This window comes from Bemisia tabaci, chromosome 9, assembly GCF_918797505.1.
Source record: "Bemisia tabaci chromosome 9, PGI_BMITA_v3".
In the NCBI taxonomy this organism is placed as follows: domain Eukaryota; kingdom Metazoa; phylum Arthropoda; class Insecta; order Hemiptera; family Aleyrodidae; genus Bemisia; species Bemisia tabaci.
The window spans coordinates 40,306,619-40,332,554 of NC_092801.1; the positions used below are offsets into that span (position 1 = coordinate 40,306,619).

The window sequence follows — 25,936 nt, forward strand, 5'->3', positions numbered from 1 at the left end:
CTCCAATGGAGTGTTTATTTTTACGGAAATGTATGAATGTTTTCTCCTGAAATTTTCAGGAACTTCAGTTGGAATGGCGAACAAAATTATCTGCAAAATTGGAAGAAAAATATTCTTAAGTTTTCTCGAAAATTCATATTTTATCAAATGAAATTTGGCAATGCTTGAAGGTTCCTACGGCGTTTTTCCTTAGCACGGCCGTAAAGTCTATACGTGAGTCAAAGAGCGCCCTTGACGATACCGTAAAGGTCTCAGTGGTCTAAAGAGATGGCAACCTTAGCTGCTGCACGTTTTTGACACAAGGCGGAGAAGGAACTGGCTCGGTTAAGAAGTCTGCCACAGTTGTTATTATAGTGCGCGATTTGATTTAAATAGACCATTGTTTTTCTTGTGAGCAGGGAAATCAAAATCCTCGTAATCAGAGTGAATTGAAAACGTGCATATTTCAGTTAGGAGTTGCCACAGCCAGGGGAAGTGACGAAAATGTCGGGGAAAATTTGTCATATCTTCTTTATTTGCTTTCTGAAATGTGTTTGAGGTTGCGAAGTATAAATTATGCCCGAAAACTAATTTCGATTATGTCTTCTTAACCATTTACCATATCTTCAATTGACAGGAAATTTCACCAAAGTGTGTTAGGGAAGTGTCAGGGAATTTAAGTTTCCAAATTGTGTGGCAACCCTGTTACATAATTTCCGTTGCGCGAATTGTGTTTTTCATGACACGTTAGTCACGAAACATGCGACAGAAAGCTTCGCACTTGGTCTTCTGGTCCGTTGTAGACTGTAGCGCACTTTTATTTGGGTCCGATGGCGGTCTGTTTGTTTTCGCGAGTCCTCGAACGCTCGCATGCCTGTCTGGTGGCAGAAAGAAAAAATGTGTTCGGAGAAACTTTTAGGCTGTTTTGTAAACACGCGCCCGCGGCACTAGTTGAAACGTCATTTATTCAAATTGGAGCTGACGCGAGCGCGGCGATGCGATGGTCCATTCGTCGAGCGACGGAATTCGAACTAGCCCCGAGATAGACAATCCTTAAACGACTTTAAATGACGCATCAGACGAGAATTCCACGCCGTCAAGACTTGTAGCCTTGCGCTGGCTGATAATTGAAATTGATACACAAAGAAATAGACGAATAGGACAGAGAGAAAATGGATTGATCCTATCGGTGCAAACGGGTGGTTCTTATATTGCTAACTAAGTCTCTTTAAAAATCAGGCATTTTTTTCAATTTTCAGAGAATTTCACCGAAATGTGTCGGGGGAATCAGGGAATTGTCAGAAAATTTCCTTCTCCAAATGTTGTGGCAACCCTGAGTACTGCGCTCTTCCTTAGCTGGGCAGTACAGATGATGTGTTCCTCTGAAAAAATGGCGCTCTCTACTGGAGTAATGCCCTCTCTGTCGTATGGGATTCATCCGTCTCGAATTCCTAGTGGTGCCAAAAGGGACATTCCTATCTGGCATGTCCAGGTCCAAAGGTCACTGCTCGCCCGGCCGCTGAAACAATTGATCGATCGGCGACCCCGGGACCTCTCCCGAGCCCTGGCAGGACCCTTCCCCCTCCCCCGCCACCGACCCTGTCCCCGGGCTCCGAGCTTGAGCGCTTGACTAATTGCGAGAGGCCAGACGAAAAGCTCTGGCGACCTCTGACTCGGGACGCCGCGCCGGCCGCTCAACAGCGCATCAAGGTCGCATTCCTGCCCTTTGAGTCAAAAGCGCGTATGTCTAACGAAAGCTGTAAAGATGAAAGATGCGTATGTGTAATGAAGAATAGCGACTCGGTCGACTTATGGTCCTCCGGGGCCGGATGCCCGTTCCCTCACGATTTTGGTCCCTCCGGTTGGATACCCTGGTCGCAAGGGACAGCTCCTCGGACACGCTTCAACTTCAATCCGACCTCGACGATTTGTAGATTCATTGTCAGAAGCATCGCTGGCGATAGTCCGGTCATGAATCATGCTTTCACAGTCGCTTGCATGGTCACCGTAGGCTCTCGCGGGGTGTCTAGCAACCAGAAGAAGCGGGAAATGTCAGATAATTATTTTGGTGTCCGTGAAATGTCAGGGAAATTGAAAAACACGGATTTTACTCTTCCGGAGATCTCCACCAAAGTTTCTGCTGATGTCCTTTATACTTTAAAAATGAAGAAAAAATATCTTCATTATCCATGTATATCTTATTAATTTAGGCTCCATATAATTTGCACTATGTATTATACTATACTCCTAAAACATGAAACAAATTCTTACCTACCTCTAATCAGTTCAAACGTGTCGAAAAATTAGGGATTTTTTCTCTCTTGTCAAGAAAAGGACAGGGAATAATATTTCCCGTCTTTTGGGGAATTTTGATTTTTTCCGGTTTTTTGGCCGTTTTAGGACGGTTGGGAGCACGAAATTTTTGCAACCCGTTCTTTAATTTCGAAAAATGTGCCAAAACGAGCCACCCAATCCCGGGCTCTCCGAGAATCGATTAATTTCCATAGGCCAAATTTCAAGAAAGCGATGTTGCCAACTTTCTGGACCCGCCTCTGTTCGCTGGCAACGGCGCCTTTTCCGCGTCGGTCACCACCCTCGTCCCGTCACGCACCTTGCACTCGCACTTCTCGGTTGAATGAAAAAAACGCGTATCTCCATACGATTCCCGTGGGATATACGCGGTTCTCGCTCAGCACGGCATGCGGCACTCTTCCGCGCAGCCGAATAACAACAATGGTCACGCCGAAGAGACTCGCACTCGCAGATAGAAAAAGGTAGAGAAAATAAAAATAAAACAGCGACGACCATTTTAACGACGCCAGGTTGCCTAAGTGATTACAGAATCGGATGGATTAGCGAAAAAGAGAGCCGCACGAACTCGATTCTTCCACTACGAAAAAAAATTAAAAATCGGGAACAATGAATTTCTGTGCACAGGGTTGCCACAATCGGAGAACGCCGAGAAAATTAGGAATGGTCAGGGAAAATGACGAAAGTGTCGGGGAAGAATTGTTAATTTTCTTTTATTAGCGACCTGGAATGGAGTTGACGTTTAGAGCAACAAATCATACCTGAAAACTATTTCAAATTATGTCTTTTTGGCCTCATAGCATCAACATTCAGGTAATTTTACTCAAAACTGGGTTGCCCGAAGTCAGGGAATACCAGGAAAACCGGAAAATGTCAGGGAATTTTAATAAGTCAGGGAAAACCTGGAAATGTCAAAGAAAATGACAAAGGTGTCGGGGACAAATTGTTAATTTACCTTCATTAGCTTTCTAGAATGGTTTTGACGTTCAGATTTTTGCCTGGAAACTGTTCTGAATTATGTCATTTTGGCCATATGACCTATTTTTAAGGGTGAGGAATTTTTACCTACCCAAATGTGTCAGGGAAATGTCATGAAATTTCATTCTCTAAATGTTGTTGCAACCCTGTGTGCACCCTTGCATGTTGGAATGTATTGAATTTTGAGGTCTCTTCTTTTTTGGACGAGCGTGGACATGAGTTTATTGACCAAGATTCTTAAATCTTAAGCTTGGCGAGCGCGCTGAGTGGGTGCAGTAAGTTTTTTATCACCGCTTCCGAGGCGTGCGCGCGCAAGCTCGTCTGAAAGCTCCCTCCAGAAAGGCAAAAGTTCATCGGACCTGGACCGTGCGCTCTGCGCTCCTGCAATTTTTCGTCAAAAGCGTGCCTCTACGTTGGCGACATTGTTTTCTCTCCATTTGAAGCTATGGATTTGAATCGATTCTCGAAGGGGTCAGGTACCCTGACTAGAATCGATTTTTTAGCACGAATGGAGAAATGCCGCTCTTGCCAACCTGCTTGATCCGCTGCGAGGGCAGTGGGCGATGCAAACGATGCGAGGCGCCGGTTGTAGTTTTATGTTTCCTCGCGTCATTTTTTTCTTTTTTTTTCCCCCTCACGTTTTAACTTTTTCACTTTTTTATAGGCCATAAGAAACGTGACAAAATCGGGAATAACCCGTTAACGAGATCGTTAGAAGCAGAAAAAATATGAAAAGAGAGGAAAAAAAAACGAAGCAGCGCATCGTAAACCAGGGCTACTGCGCTAGAGTTGGTCCAAGAATGTCATAATTGCCGGAGATATGTTGTTGCATCGTCCGCGTTTCTTCCGATCGAAAACCGTTTGATATTCAGAGACAGAAGCACTAACTGAATTTAAAAATTGCAACATTCCATCTCTCGAATCGTATTTTTACTTGAAAATTTTTTCACATCTCTGGTTTGAAATATCAGATTTTCCTAGAGATCACGCAGAACTTGAGAAACATTTTGAACGGAAATTAGTCTCCTTCTCCCAGACGTTTCGGAAAACAAATTTTGCTTCAAAACTATTTCTAATTCTGTCTTGTTAACTATCTGATACATCCTCAATTGTCAGCGAATTTTACCAAAATTATGCCAGGGAATTATATTTTCTAAAATCAGTGGCAACCCGGTTATTTGCGGTTGGATCGGGCAAAGTCCAGTCCTGCCAACTTAAAAACCAGCGAGAATCATCTCGGGACCTGAGAGCCATTAAATCTTAATAGCACGGCTTTATTGTGGTCCGAATGAGATTTGTCTGTTTTCGACGCTGGATCCGTAGATGTTAACACTGGACTAGTCATTTATCTGATGAGCCCTGGAGTCCATGAAAATGCCTGTATTCTAGGGTCGATGACATGTTTTTGGTTTTGACATCGATCGATTCAGATTCCGAGCACGAAATGGATCTTTCGCCCCGAGCCCGTTTCACCCGGACGCGTTACGTCACGCCTTCACGAGATACTTTAAAAGTTGGAAAAAAGAGCTGCGGCCCGATTATTGAAATTGATAGACAAAGCTATAGACAAAGAAGACCGAAGAAATATGGAGGGATCCTATTGGTGGAAGCGGGTGGTTCTAATAGACAAAGGAGGTATAGCGAATGGACTAATAACGGCAACCGACAAGAGACCCGACGCGCGACGGTTAGTCCATCGTTTCCACCAAGACTGCCGTGCTAATGCCGCAATCACACGCTGAATTTAGCAGCTAAATGTGGAAGTCAACAGTCATCGCCCAACGGCTGAAATTTAGTAAATTCGAGTTATTTTCATCCAGATGTGTATCAAATCTACTCGAATGGTTCAGACAAATTCAACATTAGTCCGATGGTTGAGCACTGAGAATCGTTGCTGAATTTTGCGCGTGACGCGCAAAATTCAGGCATCGGGCCGATGACTTCCGCATTCAAGCCCTATTCAGCTCCTTTATTCAGCGTGTGATTGCGGCATAAAGAAAAACGACGTATGAATCTCCGGGCGTTGCCAAATTTCCTCTGATAAGATACAAATTTACTCGGGAAATTGCAAATATTTTTCCTCCAACTTTTGAGAATATTTTGTTCGCAATCAAATCTAAAATATCTGAAAATTTTGAGGAAAAATATACCTAGATTTCGTAAAAATTACATGTTTTATCCGGGAAATTTGGCAACTCTCGAATGTTCATGCGGCGTTCTTCCTTAGCTCGGCGGAATAGGATCGCTCCTTACTCCTTATGTCTTCTTTGTCCATCGCTTTGTCTGTCAGTTTCAATAATCAGCCCGCTGCTGAATGATGCCCTGCGAAAGGAACCAGAGATATTGATGAATTTTAAATAAAAGGAAGAGAGATGGGAAAATCTAGCTTTTCACATTTTTTTACTTATAAACTTGTGATAAGCTTACAACTGCAAAGGCGCAGAAGATTGTCAATCCCTGCAATCCCATTGGTTCGCGTCAAATGTGCGGCATAGCATGGGTCGTGAGGCGATTTTAAGAACTACCCGTTTTCCCTATCGATGTTTTAAATCGTGTGGCAAATGGATCGTATATTCGATAGTGGTCCAATGTATCGTTTGGTTCAAAACAATAGAACATCATAACCTCAAACAAAAATTTCAGGATCTAAGTTGGAAAAGCTGAAAATGAGAAAACAGTGTCACTATAAATTGCCATGCAGTACTCGTGAGGATCAAAAATTTATCCGATTAACCCGTTCCCACTGATTATTCAATTGATTTTTGAGGCTATGTTTACATGTTGAACCAATCGCTATCGAGACAATCTCAACTAGTTGATGTATCGAACAAAATCTATAGCTAATATTTCAGTGAAATCTGGCATTTCGACATGACATCTGTCATTCGGCCGCTACGCTGAATTTTCAAATCAATGGAGAATTTGCACGCAATTTTTTTATTGCTTCATCTGAAAGTGCCTAATGAGCTGAGTTCGCAATATTTTTCATAATTTTTTTCTGACATGGGAAATTGGAGAAAAATTGATTTAAAAGTGAGAAAATGTGCCGCCTTGTGACGTCATCTGGCGGCATTTCCCATTTAAACACATGTATTTTAGCAGAATCGGTTAATTTGTCATATCTCCTCTAATAATTGCTCAATTTATGAATCAAGGGTATCTTCGTGTTCAGTTCACTCAGAGGATTCCACTTAAACAGGAAATTCATCAAATTTCAGACCCTTGCAAATAATACATTGCCTCCTTTAACCTTATTTCTCTTAATTATTGCACGCATTTCCACCATTTTACGGAAATGGGCAATTTTGCGGGGAGGGGAAAAAGAAGACTTTATTGCGACTTACATGATTGTGTTCAGTTTTCTGCGAAGAAGATAAGCGGTATCAGCTGAGAAGAACGGAGAGCCTGTTGAACGGACATAGACCTCTCGTAATCTGCCGTCCTGTGGAAAATCTCATCCACATTCAAATTTTGCCGAACTCACTCTTAGAAAAAAATTATTTTTAAGGAAAGTTATCGATATATTTCATTGAAATTGTAAGACATTTCGAATTAAATTACCAACAAAATTATTTGAACAATTTGAAGAAAAAAACGTACAAATTCTCCCGAAAATTGGTGATTTGTGAGTGGCAGTTTGGCAACGTCTAAAGGTTCATACGGCGTTCCTCCTCAGAACGGGGATAATGTTGCCCGGTTTCCGGGAGTTTTCCTGCTGGGATACCCGGATGCCATCAGGGTCACTCGACCATTCAACCGGAACGATTGCGCGGGGCTGCCAGACTTACTCGAAAAGATAGTCTTTAAGCTGACGTCTATTCGCCACCTTTCGGCCGAAGTATCACAAGCGGCATGCGACTTTTCTAAATTTCCGCCGCCATTTTGATTTTTTTTTTGCAGAGGAATTATTGGATTGCATTTTGCAAAAAGGAACCACTAGCATTGCAATGATGCTAAGATTGTGCAACTTCATCTTTTGCAATAAAATTGCGGAAATCGTGAAAAACTATGAAATTTAGATGGTAATTTTTGTCTTAAATTTACAGTTTTTAGCGAGTAAAATAGAAACTATTAATGGATAATCGGATTTTTCCTCCAAGACAAAAGAAGTTGCACAATCTTAGAAACATTGCAATGCTAGTGGTTCCTTTTTGCAAAATGCAATCCCATTGGTTTTAATCTTTTTGAAAAGTTCACAGAATTTTATCGGCAGCACAATGAAAATTTAGTGAAATTTTCGGAATGCTTCGTTGAACAGTTTCTCTGTAAAACATTAAAATGGCGGCGGAAATTTTGAAATCGTTGCATGGCGGTTGTGATACTTGGCCGAGGTGACGTATGACCTCTATAAATGGGCAAGGCTAATGAATCAAAGTCAAATATGATTGGAAAAATGAACATTTGAAGCATTTAATTTCGAAATATGTGTATCGAAGGCACTAACAGTTTCAAAGAAATGCCGTGAAAAACACTTCGTAAAAACATGCTATCCAGGTTCGAGCATACCGCAGGGTTGCCACAGTCAGGGAAAACCGGGAAATGTCAGAGAAAATTTGTTAAATCACCTTCACATGTTTTGTAGAATGGGCTCGAGGTTTCGAACAGGAAATTTTGCCTGAAAACTATTTTCAATTATGCCTTCTCGACCATCCGTCACATCTTCAATTGTCAGGAAATTTCACAAGAATGTGTCGGGGAAATGTCAGGGAATTTCATTTTCTAAATTCTGTGGCAATCCTGAATTACCGGCTCGAGTCTGATTTTACCGAGGATGAAAAACCTTAACCCACAGACTTTATTGTAGCTCAAGTATGGTATCGAGATAGTTTCCATTATTGGTGCGTGTTTAGCTGTTGACTGTTTTTAGCGGAGCCCGTGGAGTCGTCGGAGAGCCGAAATGATGATCGGTGTTGCGTTGCTCTTTTGGAGCGAGCGATGGCCGTGGCGCACAGTGGATCGAGTCAATTAGAGAGGTCGGACATGACATTTTCAACAATAAATACAAACTAGGGGGCTACGCCCCCTGGCCGCTACGCGGCCCAACCCCCTGAAGGCGCTCCGCGCCATCAATGGGCCGCTTCGCGGCCCTATTTTTACCCTCCTATCTGTGTTAGTTTTATTTTCCCCCTAAAAAATTACGATATGAGGTATACTTTAATTTTAAACTTTACTTAAAATTACTTTAAAATTAAAAGGGCGCGTTTTGGAATGACTGATTGATGAAATATTGCAGTAAAACAATGAACAATGATAGTCAGGAAAAAATCAAGTTTTTATGAGTCGGGAATCGAACCCCCACCGAATTCGTTGTGGACGAACTTGTCGTCTCAGACGACTCGGCCACCGCTCGACGTGAGGACGTTGGTGTGAATCTTGTGTAGATAAGTGTAGAGCTGATGCGCAGGCTACACAGCTACTGCGCAACCTCCTTGACCACTGCGCATCCTCCCGCGCATAGCGGTAGCAGTACCGGAGCATTCTGTAAACTCACTCACTTTTATAACGTGATTTTAAAAAAACCTGGGTTCTTTTTCCAAAATCTGATTACAGCGGGCTCATCTAGGGCCTATTATCCGTCGATTTACGCAAAAATCATGGAAATCGGCCCGGTAGAACGCTCAAACGAACTATGACAAAAAGTATAAATTTACATTGTTTAAATGGGAGAATTCGCAACTTTACCACGTAATATAAAAAAACCTGGGCCACATTTTGAAAATCTGAAAAGAGTTGGCTTATCTAGACACAATTGCCCGTCGATAGCCGCAAAAATCATGAAAATCGGCCCGGTAGAACGCTGGAACTAAGCGTCACCAGTTTCGCAAAATTAGGAGGTCTTGGAGCTTATAGTATAGATGTCATGCTTGTCTCGTCACATTTTAAGTTTCAAGGGGTGCTTTTAAAAGACAAGTTTACGAGAAAAACAATGAAACCACTTCTACAACCTCAGAGTTGCGTATAAACGGAGTTATGAGCGTTTAAAGTTTCCGCATTTTGTCGGACCTCTCGTACTGACTCGATCCACTGTGTGGCGGTCGGTCTTGTTGGTACGCGGCGTGAAAATGCGATTAGCTTATTACTGAAGCAGCTAATTAAATGAACGGTACCGGAGCCGTGGTGTGCTAGCTTGAAAAATACCAGCCTCCGATCCCCGCCCGCTTTCGGGTTTCCATCGTATTTCCATCTCTCCTGTGATAGAGAAGAGAGATGCACATCTTTCGAAATTTAATGCTTTAAAATGTTCATTTTTCCAATCATAGTTGACTTTGATTTACCAGCCTTGCCCATTTATAGAGGTCATGCGTCACCTCCTTCCGGTCAAAGGATCACAACCGCCATGCAGAACGGCGATAACAACCATGGTTATTGCCGGTCAGCCGATGACGATTTTGCATGATGGCAACGCTGTTTTTTCTCCGTTTGATTCGATTGAAAATGTAGATTTTAGGCGAGGCAAGTTGAGTGCCTTCTGCCGTGATAGCGAAAATAGCAGTCAGTGCAAAAATGAAGTTTCGAGAAAATGGGATCAGAAGCCTATGACCGGAAAATTGTATTCAAAGAAGCCTCCGTTCTTTATCAAATTGCCACTCATCATCCGATACTTTCAATGAAATCGTTTAGATGATCAAAAATCGATGAATTTTATTCAAATTCCATAAAAAGGGAATTTTTCGTTTTCATGTTTGGCTAGTGCTATGCAAGACAGCCGGAAGTCCTATCTTGTGCATGATTTCGTGGTTGCATGTTGGACACACAACAAACACGTTTTCGGGTTGGAAATTGACAAAAAAGGGCGACACTTTATTTGGAAGCACTGTTATCATGGCTGTCTTGCCTGGAGCTACCTCATTTTTTGGGCTCTTACGGCTTCCTCGATGTCTTATTTTCATACAAATAAGATGATTTGGTTAAATTATTTTTCCACTCGCAACGTGGCAGTTTCCCGAAAAATTCACCAATAAAACGTGAGTTGAGTGTCGCTGAAAGCTGAAGAGATGCGAAGCGTCATGCAACGGGTGGCTTCCCTCGGAGTGCGAAATGCGACTTGGGAATTAAACAAGGATTGGGTTACGTCTCAGCTTCACTCTCGATGAAAGTGAGACCGAACTCCCCCTCTCCCTCATTCCTGCCGACCTAGGGACTCGGGTCTTGACGAAAGAAATCATCGTTGACGTAACTGTATGTCTTTATAATAAACTCCAAAAAACCCAAAAACTTGGGTAAAGAGACTCCGGGCAAGTCACCATCCTCTTGCCAAAAACCTCCAAAAGCTCTTCTTTGTTCCCCTCTTCAGTGGAAAAAGAAATTATCACACTACGACAGTTTCCATTTCTGTCATAGAGTACCCCAAGCGGACCAAAGAACGGAACTCTTAGTCGTTTACACATTTACCTATTTAACAAAATCTCCAGGAGGTCACAGACAGGCTGGCAGCCCCTCATCGGACCAAAACGCACACCGTACCATTTTTTTCCTTGTAGGTATGTGCCTCCAAAGTACATGAAATGACTCCTTGAGGGGCGGGCAAGTTTGATTGAAATTCACGTTGTCTTCTGAAAATGAGCTAAAATTTTTACCTTGAAGAAGAAGAAAATCGAGTTATCATTTTCTTCCATACATGGTAGGTATGCCTATGAGAGGCACCAGGAACGCCTTCCAAAATTATTGATGCAACCCGCACGACTCCGAAGTCAGCGGAAACTTTCTTGAAGCGTCTCCTAAGATTTTCCCTACGCAATAATCCCCTTCAAAAATGAATGATGCAACAAGCGCGTCCTGTTTGACCACGAAAGCTCCTCAGATGAGAAGTCTTTTGGTCTGGTCAGAAAAATATTCGAACTTTATTTTTCGTCTTCTCTTCTCATTTCCCGCATTGACGGAGGCGAAATTTTTTGGAAAGCATGACGCGCCCGGCAACAATGCGTAAAAAAAAAGTGCGAATAGAATGTGGCCTTCCACTATGAATGATCGTTAAGGAATACTTGTACAACAAAGACGGTACTGTTTCTTTGGAAGTCTATGAAGTGAGTTCCAACATCTGCTCCTAAATCTTTTTCAGCAGTGTGACAAAATGAAAATTTGAACGAACATGTAAACGAGTCAGACCTAGCTAAGTGAAGGACGATCTTTTTCATTCCATCATAAACGATGCTAAGACGGACTGCAGATGTGCTCAATTGAATGTTTCAGATTCTTCAGTAGATTTACAAGTTGGCAGAAATGCAGAAATTAATATCTCAGTTTTATTGGTGGCTTTGAAACTTCAAAAATACTGCAAGATGTAGACGCAAATCCCTGTGTCCAATCTACAGGTTGATCCTCGGTGAGAGCATTGTTGCCGGGCGCGTCATGCTTTCCAAAAAATTTCGCCTCCGTCAATGCGGGAAATGAGAAGAGAAGATGAAAAATAAAGTTCGAATATTTTTCTGACCAGACCAAAAGACTTCTCATCTGAGGAGCTTTCGTGGTCAAACAGGACGCGCTTGTTGCATCATTCATTTTTGAAGGGGATTATTGTGTAGGGAAAATCTTAGGAGACGCTTCAAGAAAGTTTCCGCTGACTTCGGAGTCGTGCGGGTTGCATCAATAATTTTGGAAGGCGTTCCTGGTGCCTCTCATAGGCATACCTACCATGTATGGAAGAAAATGATAACTCGATTTTCTTCTTCTTCAAGGTAAAAATTTTAGCTCATTTTCAGAAGACAACGTGAATTTCAATCAAACTTGCCCGCCCCTCAAGGAGTCATTTCATGTACTTTGGAGGCACATACCTACAAGGAAAAAAATGGTACGGTGTGCGTTTTGGTCCGATGAGGGGCTGCCAGCCTGTCTGTGACCTCCTGGAGATTTTGTTAAATAGGTAAATGTGTAAACGACTAAGAGTTCCGTTCTTTGGTCCGCTTGGGGTACTCTATGACAGAAATGGAAACTGTCGTAGTGTGATATTTTCTTTTTCCACTGAAGAGGGGAACAAAGAAGAGCTTTTGGAGGTTTTTGGCAAGAGGATGGTGACTTGCCCGGAGTCTCTTTACCCAAGTTTTTGGGTTTTTTGGAGTTTATATCATCTCATTTTTGCAAGAAAACTGTTATTTTACCAAATGAAGTCCCGCACTTGTGAAGGAATTGGATTACATTTTACAATAAGGAACCATTACCTCTGGCTCTCCCATAGAAGCACATATCTGCATAGGGAAACCAATAGCATGTATTCTGTTTCTAAAATGGACCAGAAATAGTGGCTCCTAATTGCAAAATGTAATCCATTTAATGCTTATAGCTATGAAGTGGATATCTCCTTGCTGTGTAGCAAAGTTTCTCGGATCCGTCTTATTTTTTTACACCCTTGACTGTCATTTTTAATTAATCAGTTCAAAGCTATTTCGACGATTAATCATTAATTGTTAGATCGAAGAAGAAATTTTCTTCGGAAAGCTATGGCTGAATTGACTTTACAACTGAACTTGTGAGAGCATCAACTGAGGCAAATTTTGCAGAAAGTTATACATGGTAAGTGATAATTATTTCAACGCTCTCTTAGTTTTAAAAAGAGATGAGTTTTAAAAATCAAAATCTACACAACTGTAGATATCCCTGAAAAGAAATACAATTGTAGAATCCCAAGAAAAGAAAAAGAAGAAAGAAAAGAAATACGAAGAAATTCAATGATAAATTGCAACAACGGTAGGTACTTATTTCAAATTAATTGCTCTAAAAATTGTTCCTTCAATGAGTAAATAGGCAACATTCTCAACACTACAATGCAATAGAAATAATTTTACCATGGAATTGAAATTCAAAGAAATGTGTGCAGCTGCTTGAGTAATAGAAGTTTGGAAATCAGGGCATTCAACAGCTTCCCAGACCTCATTAGTGTTACAATCTAAAAATTGTAAGGATTAAAAGTGTCAAGCTCTCAAAATTTTTGTTCTCTGATTATCAAGAAGCCCTGCTAAAAATGTTCAGTGTCATTTTTATTTTTGTTTGTGAAAGGAAATTATTTTAAGATTTTTTGGCATTCTTGGTGTCCTCTGAGACTCTGAAAATTTTTGTACTTTATTTTTCATCAAATAATGAACATTTTCATTGTAATTTTTGTCTATATTTAGGAGAGTACATTATTCGATGATTATCTTCAGTATGTATTAGATCTTTCCCCCAGCGACAAGGTTTACTGAAATTTTATGAGATCTATATAGTTCTCATAGGTACTGACCTGCATCATGGTCATAGTATCATCTTTGAGGAGTAAATGAAAACAAATTATTTTCTCTTGGTTCCTCAATTCAGGGCTCTGATGAATAAACCCTGTTTGACAACAATGTTAGTGGGTAAAATTGCTCCCTCCAAAATCCTTTAAGCGGTATCAATTTAGTGGTAAAGTTATCAACGACCCTCATTGAATCTCATCTGGTTCACTGAATTTCTGAGGGATAGACAGGGTGACAGGTTCTGTAAAAGTTAGGAAATTAAGCCCTCCTCACTGTGAAAATATGTCAGGTAGTTTTGCTGCGGAGCATTGAAATTCCTTCTCCCAGTAAAAAAATTGGACTTTTCAGTTTAAAGAGACTAAACACTTAAAATTAAGTCAAGTAAAAACTTGAAATTTTTGTGAAAAGAATTTTTATCTGAGACACCTAATGTCAAAAGAGGACATTCCAAAATCAGGGAAAAGTTAGTGACCACTACGCTTAAAATCCCAGAAAAGAATTTTCTGCGCATCGAAGTCATTAATTACACAATTTTCAGAAATTATGTTGAATTATTTATCAGCAGAGAAATGAAAAGACTGAAAGTCTTTGAGGATGAACTTTGTGGATTGCGGTAAGTAGTTTCCCAGTTTGGCCATGGTATTGATATATTCGTTTCGTCATTAATCATTATCAATAAAAATATCCCTATCTACCGTAAATGTTGGAAAACCAGTGTGCATGTAATCTGGTAATCCTTAATTAATCAACTGTAGATTTCTTACCTGCTAAACTGCCTGATGAGTTGAAAAAAATGTTCACTTAGAGACAGATTCTTATGTCCTGGTTCATGCTTTCGTAAGTTGAGTTGCACTGTCAATTCCGTCGCTAGCTTTCAGCAGAAAATTTCTTCCTTGATATAACGTTTGATGATTCATCGTTGAGATAGCTTTGAACTGATTGATGATGAATGGAACTAAAAGTGCCATTAATCGATGAATCAGAGATCAAAGTAAGATGTGAAGCTATAAGAGCAGGGATCGTAACGGACAAAAGTGAACGTCTGTTCTACGTGTCTAAACTGAGACTTATCTGAGAAATTTAGCGACACCACACAGAGGTTTTCACTTCGTAATAAAGCTTAAAATTATTTATCACTGGAGGAGTTTCTTTAGTAAATTAGCATGCTTAAAGGTACATCCTGACGTGAGAGAAAAACAATGGTATTGGTACCTGAGCGTAAGTATGTATGTCCTTGAGTGTTCACGTAGAAAGACTCTCAACAAACATTAAACAAGGAAACAAAACTGGACGAAGGTACTGTAATACCTAATTTACTTTAAAACTGCTAAAAGAAGAACCAAAAGACAAACCTCACTTATCTTAAATGTATAAACACTTGGTATCGCTCAGAGCTCAGAAAAACCTTGAGCGAAATGGACTCATATCCGTAGAACTTGAGGAGTAAAAAGGCTGTAATGCCAGAAAAATGTGAGCTTCACGCTCTTAAATGGATTCAGGGTCTCATAATTTTAGTGAAGCGACTTTAAATCACTTGATTTGAACCAAAAATGAAAAGAGAACAATGAGAGAGTAGAATGGTGAGGTTTTGAGTTCTAAGATTGGATATTCAGAATTCACTTCACGATGAGGCGATAAACTTCTGCTCCAGGTTGTAAAATACGATGATAATGCTTGTCACAAACATTGTTGAAGTCGTAAATGGATTGAAATGATTGAAACCAAATGATTCCGTATTGTATCGATCGTTTTTGTTGCTCTGTGAAACAGGAACTAACCTAACATTCGTGGTTTGTTTTGTTGTTCCGCTGGTGAGATGCTGACTGCAGAGAGCACTAACATTGTCACTCTACCGTGTGTATGTGTTAGTAAATTCGGGTTTTACGATTTTTGGGACATAATCAAAGCTACAGCCTAAACGGTAAAAGTAAACCCCTACTCATATATAATTTTTAGAATCCTCATAACTTCAGGATGTTCCCTCGAAATAACCATAATTTCATTCCAGAATAGTGTAAGCGAGAAATTCAATGATAAACGTCAGCAGGTCGGGTCGCCCATTGCACCCGAAAAGCAGTTTAGACGCAATATTTTTCTTAGGATGCCTTGGTTATTAATGAAACTTAAACGCGCACTACACGGGAACATGACAATTCTTTTGATATAACATTATATAGGGCTCCGATGTCTCGTATTCTCCATAGCTTTGACAGAGCGTGAAAATGGTCAAAGTGGATACTTTTTGCTATTTTAGGCACATATGCGTAATTATCTCGTTTAATAAATCATCAACCTCCTTGAAACTCAACAGTTCGTTAGACGGGACCGAGACGCATCTTTAGACACCAAAATTTCTGAAATCCGTCGCTCCGTTGCTTTGAAAAGTTTACTGAACCGCAACTAAAAACCCAAATAAGCCAAGTTCGTGTAACTATGGTGTCGTTGCCTCGACCGGGCTGTGCTGTGCTGTGCTGTGTTGCCAATTGTTGGAGGATAGGTTACTTGCCCGGTGGTGGCTACCGCCACTCATGAAATCATGGTTCTTATCGCTGCTCTGCAGTCTTCGAATCACGCAGGCTCTAAATGCGCCTGAAAAATGAATGCTCTGCGCCATCGTAGTTCCTAAAAATTGCCCTTTCTCCCAAAAAAAAATTCCTACTCGTTCCGTTGGGCGATTTTTTGAAATGTCGAAGCGCGGCACCCGATTGAATTCGCGAAAAAGAGAACATTTGCAGCAAAATTCTAAACTTTCAGTCGAACAATTGGACGTATTTCTACCAAACAGACCTATGTGCAAGTGAGAAATATGGGGTGTGCTCGTTAGCTCTCTTTGCGTAAGAGTGAATGAGAAAAATAAAGCGCCAGTGACGTCAGCGGCAACGAACGAGAGCCACCACGACGGGGAGATCGTTGGAGGGAGTCTTTAACTCATGAGCCCTGTCCACAACGCTCTTTTGCCATGCCCGCGGCTCATGAGATCCTCATTCAGTTGCCACATAGGTCTCTTTGATAGAATGTAAAATCCCGCTTTTCCAATTCTTCAAAAGGAATCACGCCCACTTTTACATTGCTTCTTATGCAGCTTCGACGCGCACACCCCATATTCCTCACCTCCACATAGGTCTGTTTGGTAGAAATACGTCCAATTATAAGCTTTCCCCATCATTGCCAATTGAGGAGCTTTCCGGAAAAAGGGCACATACCGAAAAAACGCGTTGTGAGTAAAACGCATTTGAAGTTTTCATTCTTACTTTCTGGCCACTGATGATGACATACATCGGAACTGGGGCACTCATATCGAAGTTCATACATCCTAGAATGAATAACGACCATTGGTAAAACTTACACTTCTTTCAGTGTTGTGGGAGGAATTTTTTCAAATTTTCCGTTATGTGCCCTTTTTCCGGAAATGGACTGGTAGCCATAGGTTTTGGCTTTTGAAGCTGAATTTTCGAGACTTTAACGAGTTTCTAAACAAAAATAAATAATAAATTTCGATTACTTAATAAGTAATAATTTCAATCGCGAACGCGCGGGTGGATCATCTTCGATCACTATGAATGAAAAAGACAGCGAAACACGGGAAAAAATCTAAAAATTCAAACTCACAAGAGACCATCAAAAATTGAATGGTTAATAATTACACAAATACATTGTGAGCGGTGCAACGCGGAGACAATACCTGCAACCCGATGCTATTGCATTGATTAGCAGAATCAGTGCGATGCATGATGCATCTATAGTGAGGGATCCTTATCAGTACCCATCACCTGCCTGCCTGCCTGCCTGCGTGTAGGGTACCTATATTGAGAGAGTATAGCCACTGAAGTTACCACCTCTGATTGGCTCAGCCATCTTAGGCTAAATGGAGCCCTTAGGACCCAAAAATGGCGGACGCCATAAATTAATGTAATGCAAAATGACTCAAAATGTAGTTTTCTTTGCTTATCGTAACGAGAAATTTACTCAAATGCACCATTGCGACATCTTTACATATTTTTAAGGCTAATCGTGTGCAATTTTTGAGAAAAATTATCTTAGATGTAGTAAGGTTGGCAACAAGTGCGGTTGGTGATAACCGTCAAAAGTTGGCAATGACCCCCCTCCCATCCACAAAAACCAAAACAAAGCACCGCCATTTTTGGGTCCTAAGCCTCTCCATGGGGCCCAGTGGCCATACTCTCTCAATATAGGTACTCTACTTGCGTGCTATCTCCTCAACGTCGCGTCGCGGCGACCGTACTCAGAGGCAAATAGGCAAAATATGCCTCTGACCCCTGACTTACAATTAGCCTCACAAAACTTGGTCTCTTAGCTCCAAAAATTGATTAATTAAGCTGAAACTCGGGACATTGGTACATTAGGATGCGAGGAATCCATTTTTGCCATTTCCGGAAAAAGGGCACATACGCGTATGTGCCCGTTTTCCGGAATGCTCCTCAATTACATTCTGAAAGCTTTTCTCTTCCCCGTGTTACAGCTACTAGTTCTGTAACTAAAACATCTTGCGTCTAACTTTTCACTTATTGTGCCGTGATGTATCGGCAAAAGTCAATTCGGCCCCTTAAACATCTTCAATGACCCCTAAAAATCGACCTTGATGGGCCACATGAAGCTTAAATGTGAGTTCGAAATACTGCAGTGTTCTGTGCTCACCCCTGAATGCCGCCCGAAGTATCGGGATTTGAATTCGGGCCATACTTAATTAAAATAATTCATGGTCATGTTATGATGCGTATTTTTTCCTGCTGGTCGGTTATTTTAGAGCTTTAGTCAGAGCGCTCAGCGACGCAAATGGCGACGGATGGACGGGTTCCCGGGAGCCCGATCGCCTTATGGAATTATGGATGGCCGTGTCGCTCGAATCGCATCGCATCGCGTCGGTGAATTTCTCAATGAATTTCGCTCTGGATATAGAACGGAGGCCGCGCCGCCGAGAGCTTCCACTTTTGGCGCGCTTTTGCGTTTTGGCTCGGGGACCTCGGCGACGAACGTGCAAAGGTCGCGCGCCGTTGCCAATCCGAGCTCTGGCAATATAGTGAAATGTCCCCCAAGATTCTTAGGCTTGCCCGAGTCGCGGAATATAGGAAATGTCAGGGAGTCATTGATAAATCATGTTTATTTGCCGTCTAGAACGAGTTTAGCGATACGAACAAGAAATTTCAGTGGAACCCCTTTCAAATTATGTCTTTTTAACCGCACTGATAAAAAAAAATTACGGGCTGTATACAGGGTGAACCAGGGTCGAAATGGCCAGACTGCAGTAGCGTGTTCTATGGGTCCAAATAAGACTTTTTTGTTGTAAATACCCCCCCCCCCCCCCATAAGAGCCCCCAGTCGGAGCTACAGCCTCTCCAATATTTCGGAAAGTAGAAAGTTTTTCCTGAATTTTGGCAACGGCTGTGAACCAAGTCTCATGAAAATTTGTACCACCCAGTACTTTCATGCCCTGAATTCATGAATGATGTAAAAAAATTCGAAATCTCAATGTCAAGAGAAGGCTTGGGGTGTTTCGGCTCCTGCAGTCTGGCCGTGTAATCCTGGATCACCCTGTAGACATACCGTCCGTCCGTTTTGGGATCAGAGGCCAAAAGTTGCGGGTGCTGGAGCCGTAGCTTGGATTGCTCCGGGTGCTGCGCCCGTTTTGAGCCGCGGAGCCCGCAACGCGGACGGTGTGTCTGTATAGCCCGTGAGGACGGCTTGGACGGGCGGATATTTGTTTTCAGTGGTGGCAACGCGGGAAGCGGGAGCGCGGCGCGGTTGGTGGACGTGGCCGGGACGTGCTGTGGGGAAGCGGTCGGTCGGTCGGTCGGTCGGTCGGCGCTGGGCAGAGTGGCCATCGATGAGCTGCCATATCGGTCGGATGCCTCCTCTGGGTTGCCCGGTGCCACCGTTTCTGCTCTAATGAGTCCATTCGTATGGTCGGCGCTTCTGCCGCCTGCACCTTCCATCCACAGCGCCCGCTCCCGCTCGCCCGGTCGGCCTCAACCCTCGCCATATCCGACCCGTCCTAGTCGTCCGATCCGACTTCCATTCTCCCATAAGGAACTATTCTCCCGTCATAGCCCAGAAAGCCGTAGCTCCCCAATTTTCAAGTTCATCCTTCCTTTGAAACTCGTCACCCAGGCCCAAGTGAAGGCCGTCGGAAAAGGAGGAAACGTGATGCTACGCTATTTGTTGTGGATGAAAATTGAACGCATTTTGCTCTCAGAGAAAAACTGTTTAGGTCATTACCAGAATACGTGTATGGAGAGAGATGTATCGAAATTCGGAGCTGTTAGCCTAGCGCCCAAAATGGCAGCAAACCGTCGAACACGAAAAACATTGGAAAAATCTTCAGACCCACTGATCTGAGATTCCAGTATCAAACCAAGATAATCAAGAGTGTTCCTAAACGAGAAAAATTAGTAAATTCGTGCCAAAACTAAGTCACATGGGCACTTTTAATTATACAAACGAAGGGTCGTGAAATGGACTACTAGACAAGGCACGAAGTGTAGGATTCTGATACATGGCACCTACCCAAAATCTCAGGTAAAACACGATTTACGCAACGAAAATCACTGAAATTAACTCCTAACTAATTGTAAGATATTTAATGTTTCTTGACGCGTGAACTCAAACCTCCCGCTCAAGAAAATGAAGTCTGAATGAGATAATGGAGAAATAGTCTGAATGAGTCAAATCGCACACTAAACTTTACCATGACAGTCTCTGCGACATAAAAATCTGGCAACCTCAATCTTGACTCCTATGCTCAGCTGCAGCAAAATGTTTACACTTTGAACAATAAAGGATGGGAATGGAACGATGCTTGACTGAGAAGCCTGCCAATACCGTTTTAAGGTGCGATTCGACTAACGTAGAGTATTGCGTTTCTTGTGACCGGGCAATTTAAATGTCCCGTAGCCAATGTAAAATAAAAACGTTAATCTCCTAGTTAGAAGATGACTTGAATAACCCTCAATGCAAAAATCGTGTTTTACGTGAAGCACTGTCCGAGACGCATGTATGAGAATGCCTCAAATCCGTACCTTGTGTAGGGGTTCATTGTAATAATAAATCGTTCTGGATACTTGGAGTTGATACGTTGACTGCTTGTTTAAGCCTTAAAAGTTCCATGACCTAACCTTGGTTGAATTTGTTTAATCTAATTTTAATGAAATCAAACTCCTCTGTGTGTCGATAGCCCAGATAGTGATGAGGACCGTTGGCAAATGGTAGGTCGTAGGTTGAGCCTCGGAAACTGAGCTCTCGGATCCGATGGCAATAATCATGACGAGTTGAATTCCTCGCTGTCCGAGATGGAGATGGACGGAATCAGGTGTGTTGCGTCACCCGGAGTCGGGAGTCCCGCGCGCCGCGGTCGGTCGGTGGGACCTCATCAGAAGTCATTCGGCTCGTAATAATTAGCCGAAGCCGCGTCATGGCTCTGCTTATTCAATGTCTTCGGCTGTCCCCCCCGATCCCGATCCAGAGGAGGAGGCCTCACCTTGGACGATGATAGCCGGAGCGTCGTCGCCGCCGAGAAACAATAGGGACCTTGGACAAAAGTTATTCGCTCTTGGTTCCCGTTCGCGTTCGCGTTCCCGAGGCACCGAGGCGCGAGCAGGCGCGAGGCATTCCTCCGCCGAGCTTGAGCAATGCTTCACGTCACTCATTCCTCACTCTCACCCATCTGACCCAACCAACTGAACCTCTAGAACGGCTCACTAGAGCAAACACACTGAAATTGATTCAGTTTAGCTTCAATTGGGCTCACACTCCAACCTGCCATTTAAACTATAGTACCATTATAGACAGAGTATGGCCGTTCGTATCCTTAAACTACAGGAAAACTGTGCCGCTTTTTGATTGCTCAACGAGTTTTTAGGCTTCATGATGCTCTGACGCGCGGCCGTAAATAAACAAACAAGACGGCGACGCTTGCGTTGAACATTGATAAGGAGCTAAAATTTGACAAAAATTTCAATTATACGGCAGTAACAATTTAGTTTAGCATATCTACGAATAACACATGAAAACACTGTTAAATCGCCTTTCGCCTTTATCACAGGAGGATGTAAGGTATGTGCATAACCTCACATTTGCTTGCTGATAACAGCCATTTTGTTTGTTTATTTACGGCCGTAAGAACATCGTGTCCGCCTATTTTCTCGCGACCAATGAAGAACCGGCACAGAAATGGCCATACTATGTCTATAAAGGTACTCTAATTTAAACTCATGTTAAACACTGCCCATATTTTGTGGAATATTGTTGCATTAAGTGATAAGTGGCAGTGTAAAATAGCATGAAATATATCGTGAAATTCTACAAAGTTGTGAAATAGGTATATGAAAAATATGAAACATATATTTTCGTGGTCTGGGTTACAATGCAACACGGACTGAAAAACACCAAAAAGCAAAAACCAGTCGCCTTGCATTTAATTTTGAATTATTCGGAAGATATTTTTGCATATTTTTTTGAAATTTCATGAAAAATTGCAAGACTGTAACTTCGCAATGTACGTCTCCATTCCATAATGTGCAACAGCTCAAAAATTTTAAATGCACGAGATAAGAGATAGGAAGGATGGTGAGGAGAAGGCTGATAAATGAAATTGAACATTTTAGTCCAACTCGTCAACCATCAAGCTTTAATGACGTGGAAGAATTATGACTGAAGTACTTAATTTCGGTTTGATTCTTATTTTACGACGCATTTCAATAGGAAATTATGACAGGAGCATCTTGGTTGCGTCTTGAGAAGTCTTAAATTTCTTATGACGCACAGTGAATCCAGTCGATGGGAGAGATTGGACAAAATTTCGGAACTTTAAAAGCTTACAACTCCGTTTTTACCAAATTTTGAGTTCTCAAAAATGATATTATTGGTTTTTTCGTACAATTTTCTTTAAGAATCATCCCTCAAAATTTTAAATTGGACGAAATCAACATCTAAATTTGCAGTTTGAGTAAAAAAATTCTTATTCGACCTTTCCCGTTTATTCGGTCCATTGTGTGACGATTGTCTCTCGCCCACTTCAAGAGGGCGAGGAACTGCTGTTGGATAACATTACGATTGTTTGGAGGGGAATCGTAATTATGTGAAAGCCCTTTAAAATCAAAGACAGAGGAAAACAATTTATCCGCCGTGGCACTCCTCTCTCGTTTGTCATCACTCATCGATGAACAATTTACGGAATGTACACACTTGATGAGAAAACAAAGCAGATGATGGTTGCCAAGCGGCAGTAAGGCCATCTCACTCGACACTCGTCGCCAGTACAATGCATAATTAATCCGAAACCGATAACGCAGCTCTCAAAATTTTAATCTTGCCACATTTCAAGTGGACCACCGAATAGTGGATCGAGTCAATAGGAGAGGTCGGACAAAATTTGAGACTTCAAAAGCTTAAAACTCCGTTTATACAAAACTTTGAGGTTCTAAAAATGGTTTCCTCGTGATATTTTCCTCTATCGGCACTCCTTAAAATGTAAAATGCGACGAAATGAACATCACAATTTGCAGTTTTAGTCCACAATTTTATGTCCGAACTCTCTGATTAACTCGATCCTCTGTGCCCCGAGACCATTTCTTCCGTGCCAGAAAAGAACGCCGTATGAACCTTCAGAGGTTACCCTATCTCCTTTGACGAATCACCAATTTTCGAGAGAGTGGGAGAATTATTTGTAATTTGATGTGAACAGTCCTTTTTTAAGAAAAAATATTCCCAATTTTTTTCGAAAAAACTTAAATATCTTATGAGAGGGGAGTCGGGGACATCAGGCGTTTTTCTTTAATCAGGTAGAATGGATCATTGCGCTGGTCACAGAATCGTGTTTTGATACTTGATCCTCGGGATCAGCTAAAAATTATAAGATTCGAATCATTACTTACTTAAGAATCGTCAATTTCTTATATATCATCCTGAGATCTTGTAGCATTGCTCAGCTCTCAATCCTCTGAATAAGCCACTTGAGTTGGATCAAGTGTTTTCAGTGGTTCGATCTGTAATTGCATTGATTCATTAAACTGTTTAGGAACAGTTAAAGATTGCTTTGCACGCGCGCGGCTCTTTCCATTCCTCTAAATACTAACTTGAGCTTATCTTTGATAACGTAGATTGAATTGTCAATTAACAGTTCAGTGATCGTCGTGCGCACACAATTGCGAATGGGAAACAAGCTCTTACGTGAGAAACGTATTTCGTGTGTCGTTTTTTAAATGGTAGGAAATTCGAGGCGAAGCCTTACACTCGTAAGTAGAGTGACTTCAACGCGCGAGCAGAAAAAGATAAACGCGAAAATACGGAGTCAGGTTTTCAAATTTGGCCATTTAATTTTCTAATCTCCGGAAATATTACTGAATTTTCAAGGGTGGTCCGGAAATACTGAAAAAGTGCGGAATTTCCGCAAGAAGGTCCGGGATTTTTTTTCATTTTACTGTCATTTTTGTCGCAATTTGAGCAAAAAATTTGAATTTTTTCAAATTTCGTCTAATGGAGATACTGAAGAAGGATTAATTTTTCGAGGAGGTACTGAAAATCTTCGGAATGTACTGTAAAAGTACTAATTTTCGGCCAGCCTGTTTAAGTTGACGCCCTGGTTCGTGGAACTCTTTCCCCATGAAAAGGTGAAGATCAGCATAAATTTTGATAAAACGGGATAAGTTGGAATGTAATGGGATAATACGAGGTGAATTGGGACTGGTAAGTATAAAATAGGATAGGTAGGTGGAAAAAGTAGAGGCCTTGTTTTGTGTCCCTCGTTTGTGTCGATATGTTTTTCATTGGTCGTTTGATTAACCAATCAGAAAACGTCGATGAAAAACCCCGGGTTTCACCTTCAGGCGTTGCCAAATTACCATTAATAAAATACGAATTTATCGGGATGTAAAATGTAATTAGTCCGCCGAATTAATCGTCCCTTATTTGCGAATTGTAGTCCAGTTATCGTTCGTCAGCTTCGGATTCGGTCGATGCCGACGTTTCTTTCCTAGCCGGAGTTCATGGTCGGGTCACACCTGATTGCCCGAGCGCCGGAAGTTTCTTGAATCGATTCCCGAAATCCAAATTCCTTGCTAATTGATCGAATCGACTGATCCTAATTGTCGTTGCTCAAGTTCCGCTGGAAACTCAACATCATCGATCAGTTTGCACTGCTCGAACCGCGAAGCAGGGTTGCCACAGTTAGGGAGAAACGGTAAATGTCAGGCAAAAATTAAATTCGGAGGTCAACGCTTCTTCATGCCCATTGATGGCTGATGAACAACTTGTTGAGCAAACAAAAACAGATAAAATTCGCCTAATACAGAATTATGCATGTCACAGGGTTGCCACGGTCAGGGAATACCAAGAAAACCGGACAATGTCAGAAAATTTTAAAAAGTCAGGGAAAACCTGGAAACGTCAGGGGACATGCCGAGAATATCGGGAAAAATTGTGAAGTCACCTTTATTTCCTTCCTAGAATTGGTTGAACGTTTCCAATAACACATTTCGCCTGAAAACTATCTCAAACCATGTCTTTTAAGCATCTGGCTTATCCTCAATCGTCAGGGAATTTTACCAAAATTTGACAGAGAAATCAGGGAATTTCATTTTCTGAATTCTGTGGCAACCCTGGGAACGCTTTCCAAGTCGCTGCTCGAGCACAAGAATACTCCGGCGCTAAGGAACAACGCCGTATGAACCTGCAGACGTTGCCAGATCTTGACCGCAATTCAAACTGAAATATCTGAAAATTTCAAAGAAGAACATTGAAAAACATTCAAATTTTTTCAAGAATGAACGTTTCCTAAGGGGAAATGTGGCAAGATCTAGATGTTGATGCGGTGTTTTTCCTTAGCACGCCAGGAGATATGATCGTTTCAGGAGGTCAGTCAAAACACGTCTAAGAAAATTAACCTTGGGGGCCTAATTGCCTAAGATTTTCTTCATTGCAAAAGATGAAGAGGAAGTCAATGATTGCAGACTAATGTACGGGTGTTTGTTTTTGTGTTTCAGGAGTGACAATTACTAGTGTGCAATAATGGGTGGACGGAATAGTAAAAGATCGGTGGACATAACGGCCTCGCCGCCGAAGGAGGCCACCGAAGAGAACGGGGCCGTGGCCACGGAAGAAGGGGCCGGGGCCGCCTGCAAGCTCGAAAAGGCCACCGAAAACGTCGAGAACGTCAAAGCCACCCTCAACGGCGACGCAACACACACCAAAGCACAGGTAAGCCACTCCTCAAATCCGACTCGAAAGGAGTCAAAGTTGATTCGAACTTATCCTCATTACAAAAGTAGAAAATTTTCCCATTTAACAGCGAACGTCTCCCCTTGCCTCGATAAGAATTACCTAATTTCGACTTGCTCAGAGTGTCTAGCATCAGAATTTTCCTCATTCTATCAGGATTTGAAGAAAAATCGGTCGTAAAATCAGGATTTGAGAAAAGTCGGCCGTCCGCTTATTTTTCCTTAACTATCCGC

The 25,936-nt window shown here is 41.9% G+C and overlaps 1 protein-coding gene across 10 annotated transcripts in view; it reads left to right on the forward strand.

Moving 5' to 3' along the window:
- The window catches only part of LOC109036850 (uncharacterized), a 217,477-nt gene that overhangs the window by 19,470 nt on the left and 172,071 nt on the right, over positions 1–25,936 (forward strand). For all 10 annotated transcript variants that reach the window (XM_019051251.2, XM_019051252.2, XM_019051253.2 and 7 more), the window contains exon 2: positions 25,469–25,682. In XM_019051251.2, the coding sequence (XP_018906796.2) occupies positions 25,494–25,682 (189 nt within the window). In that variant the 5' untranslated portion in view covers positions 25,469–25,493. The remainder of the gene's footprint in view (positions 1–25,468; positions 25,683–25,936) is intronic.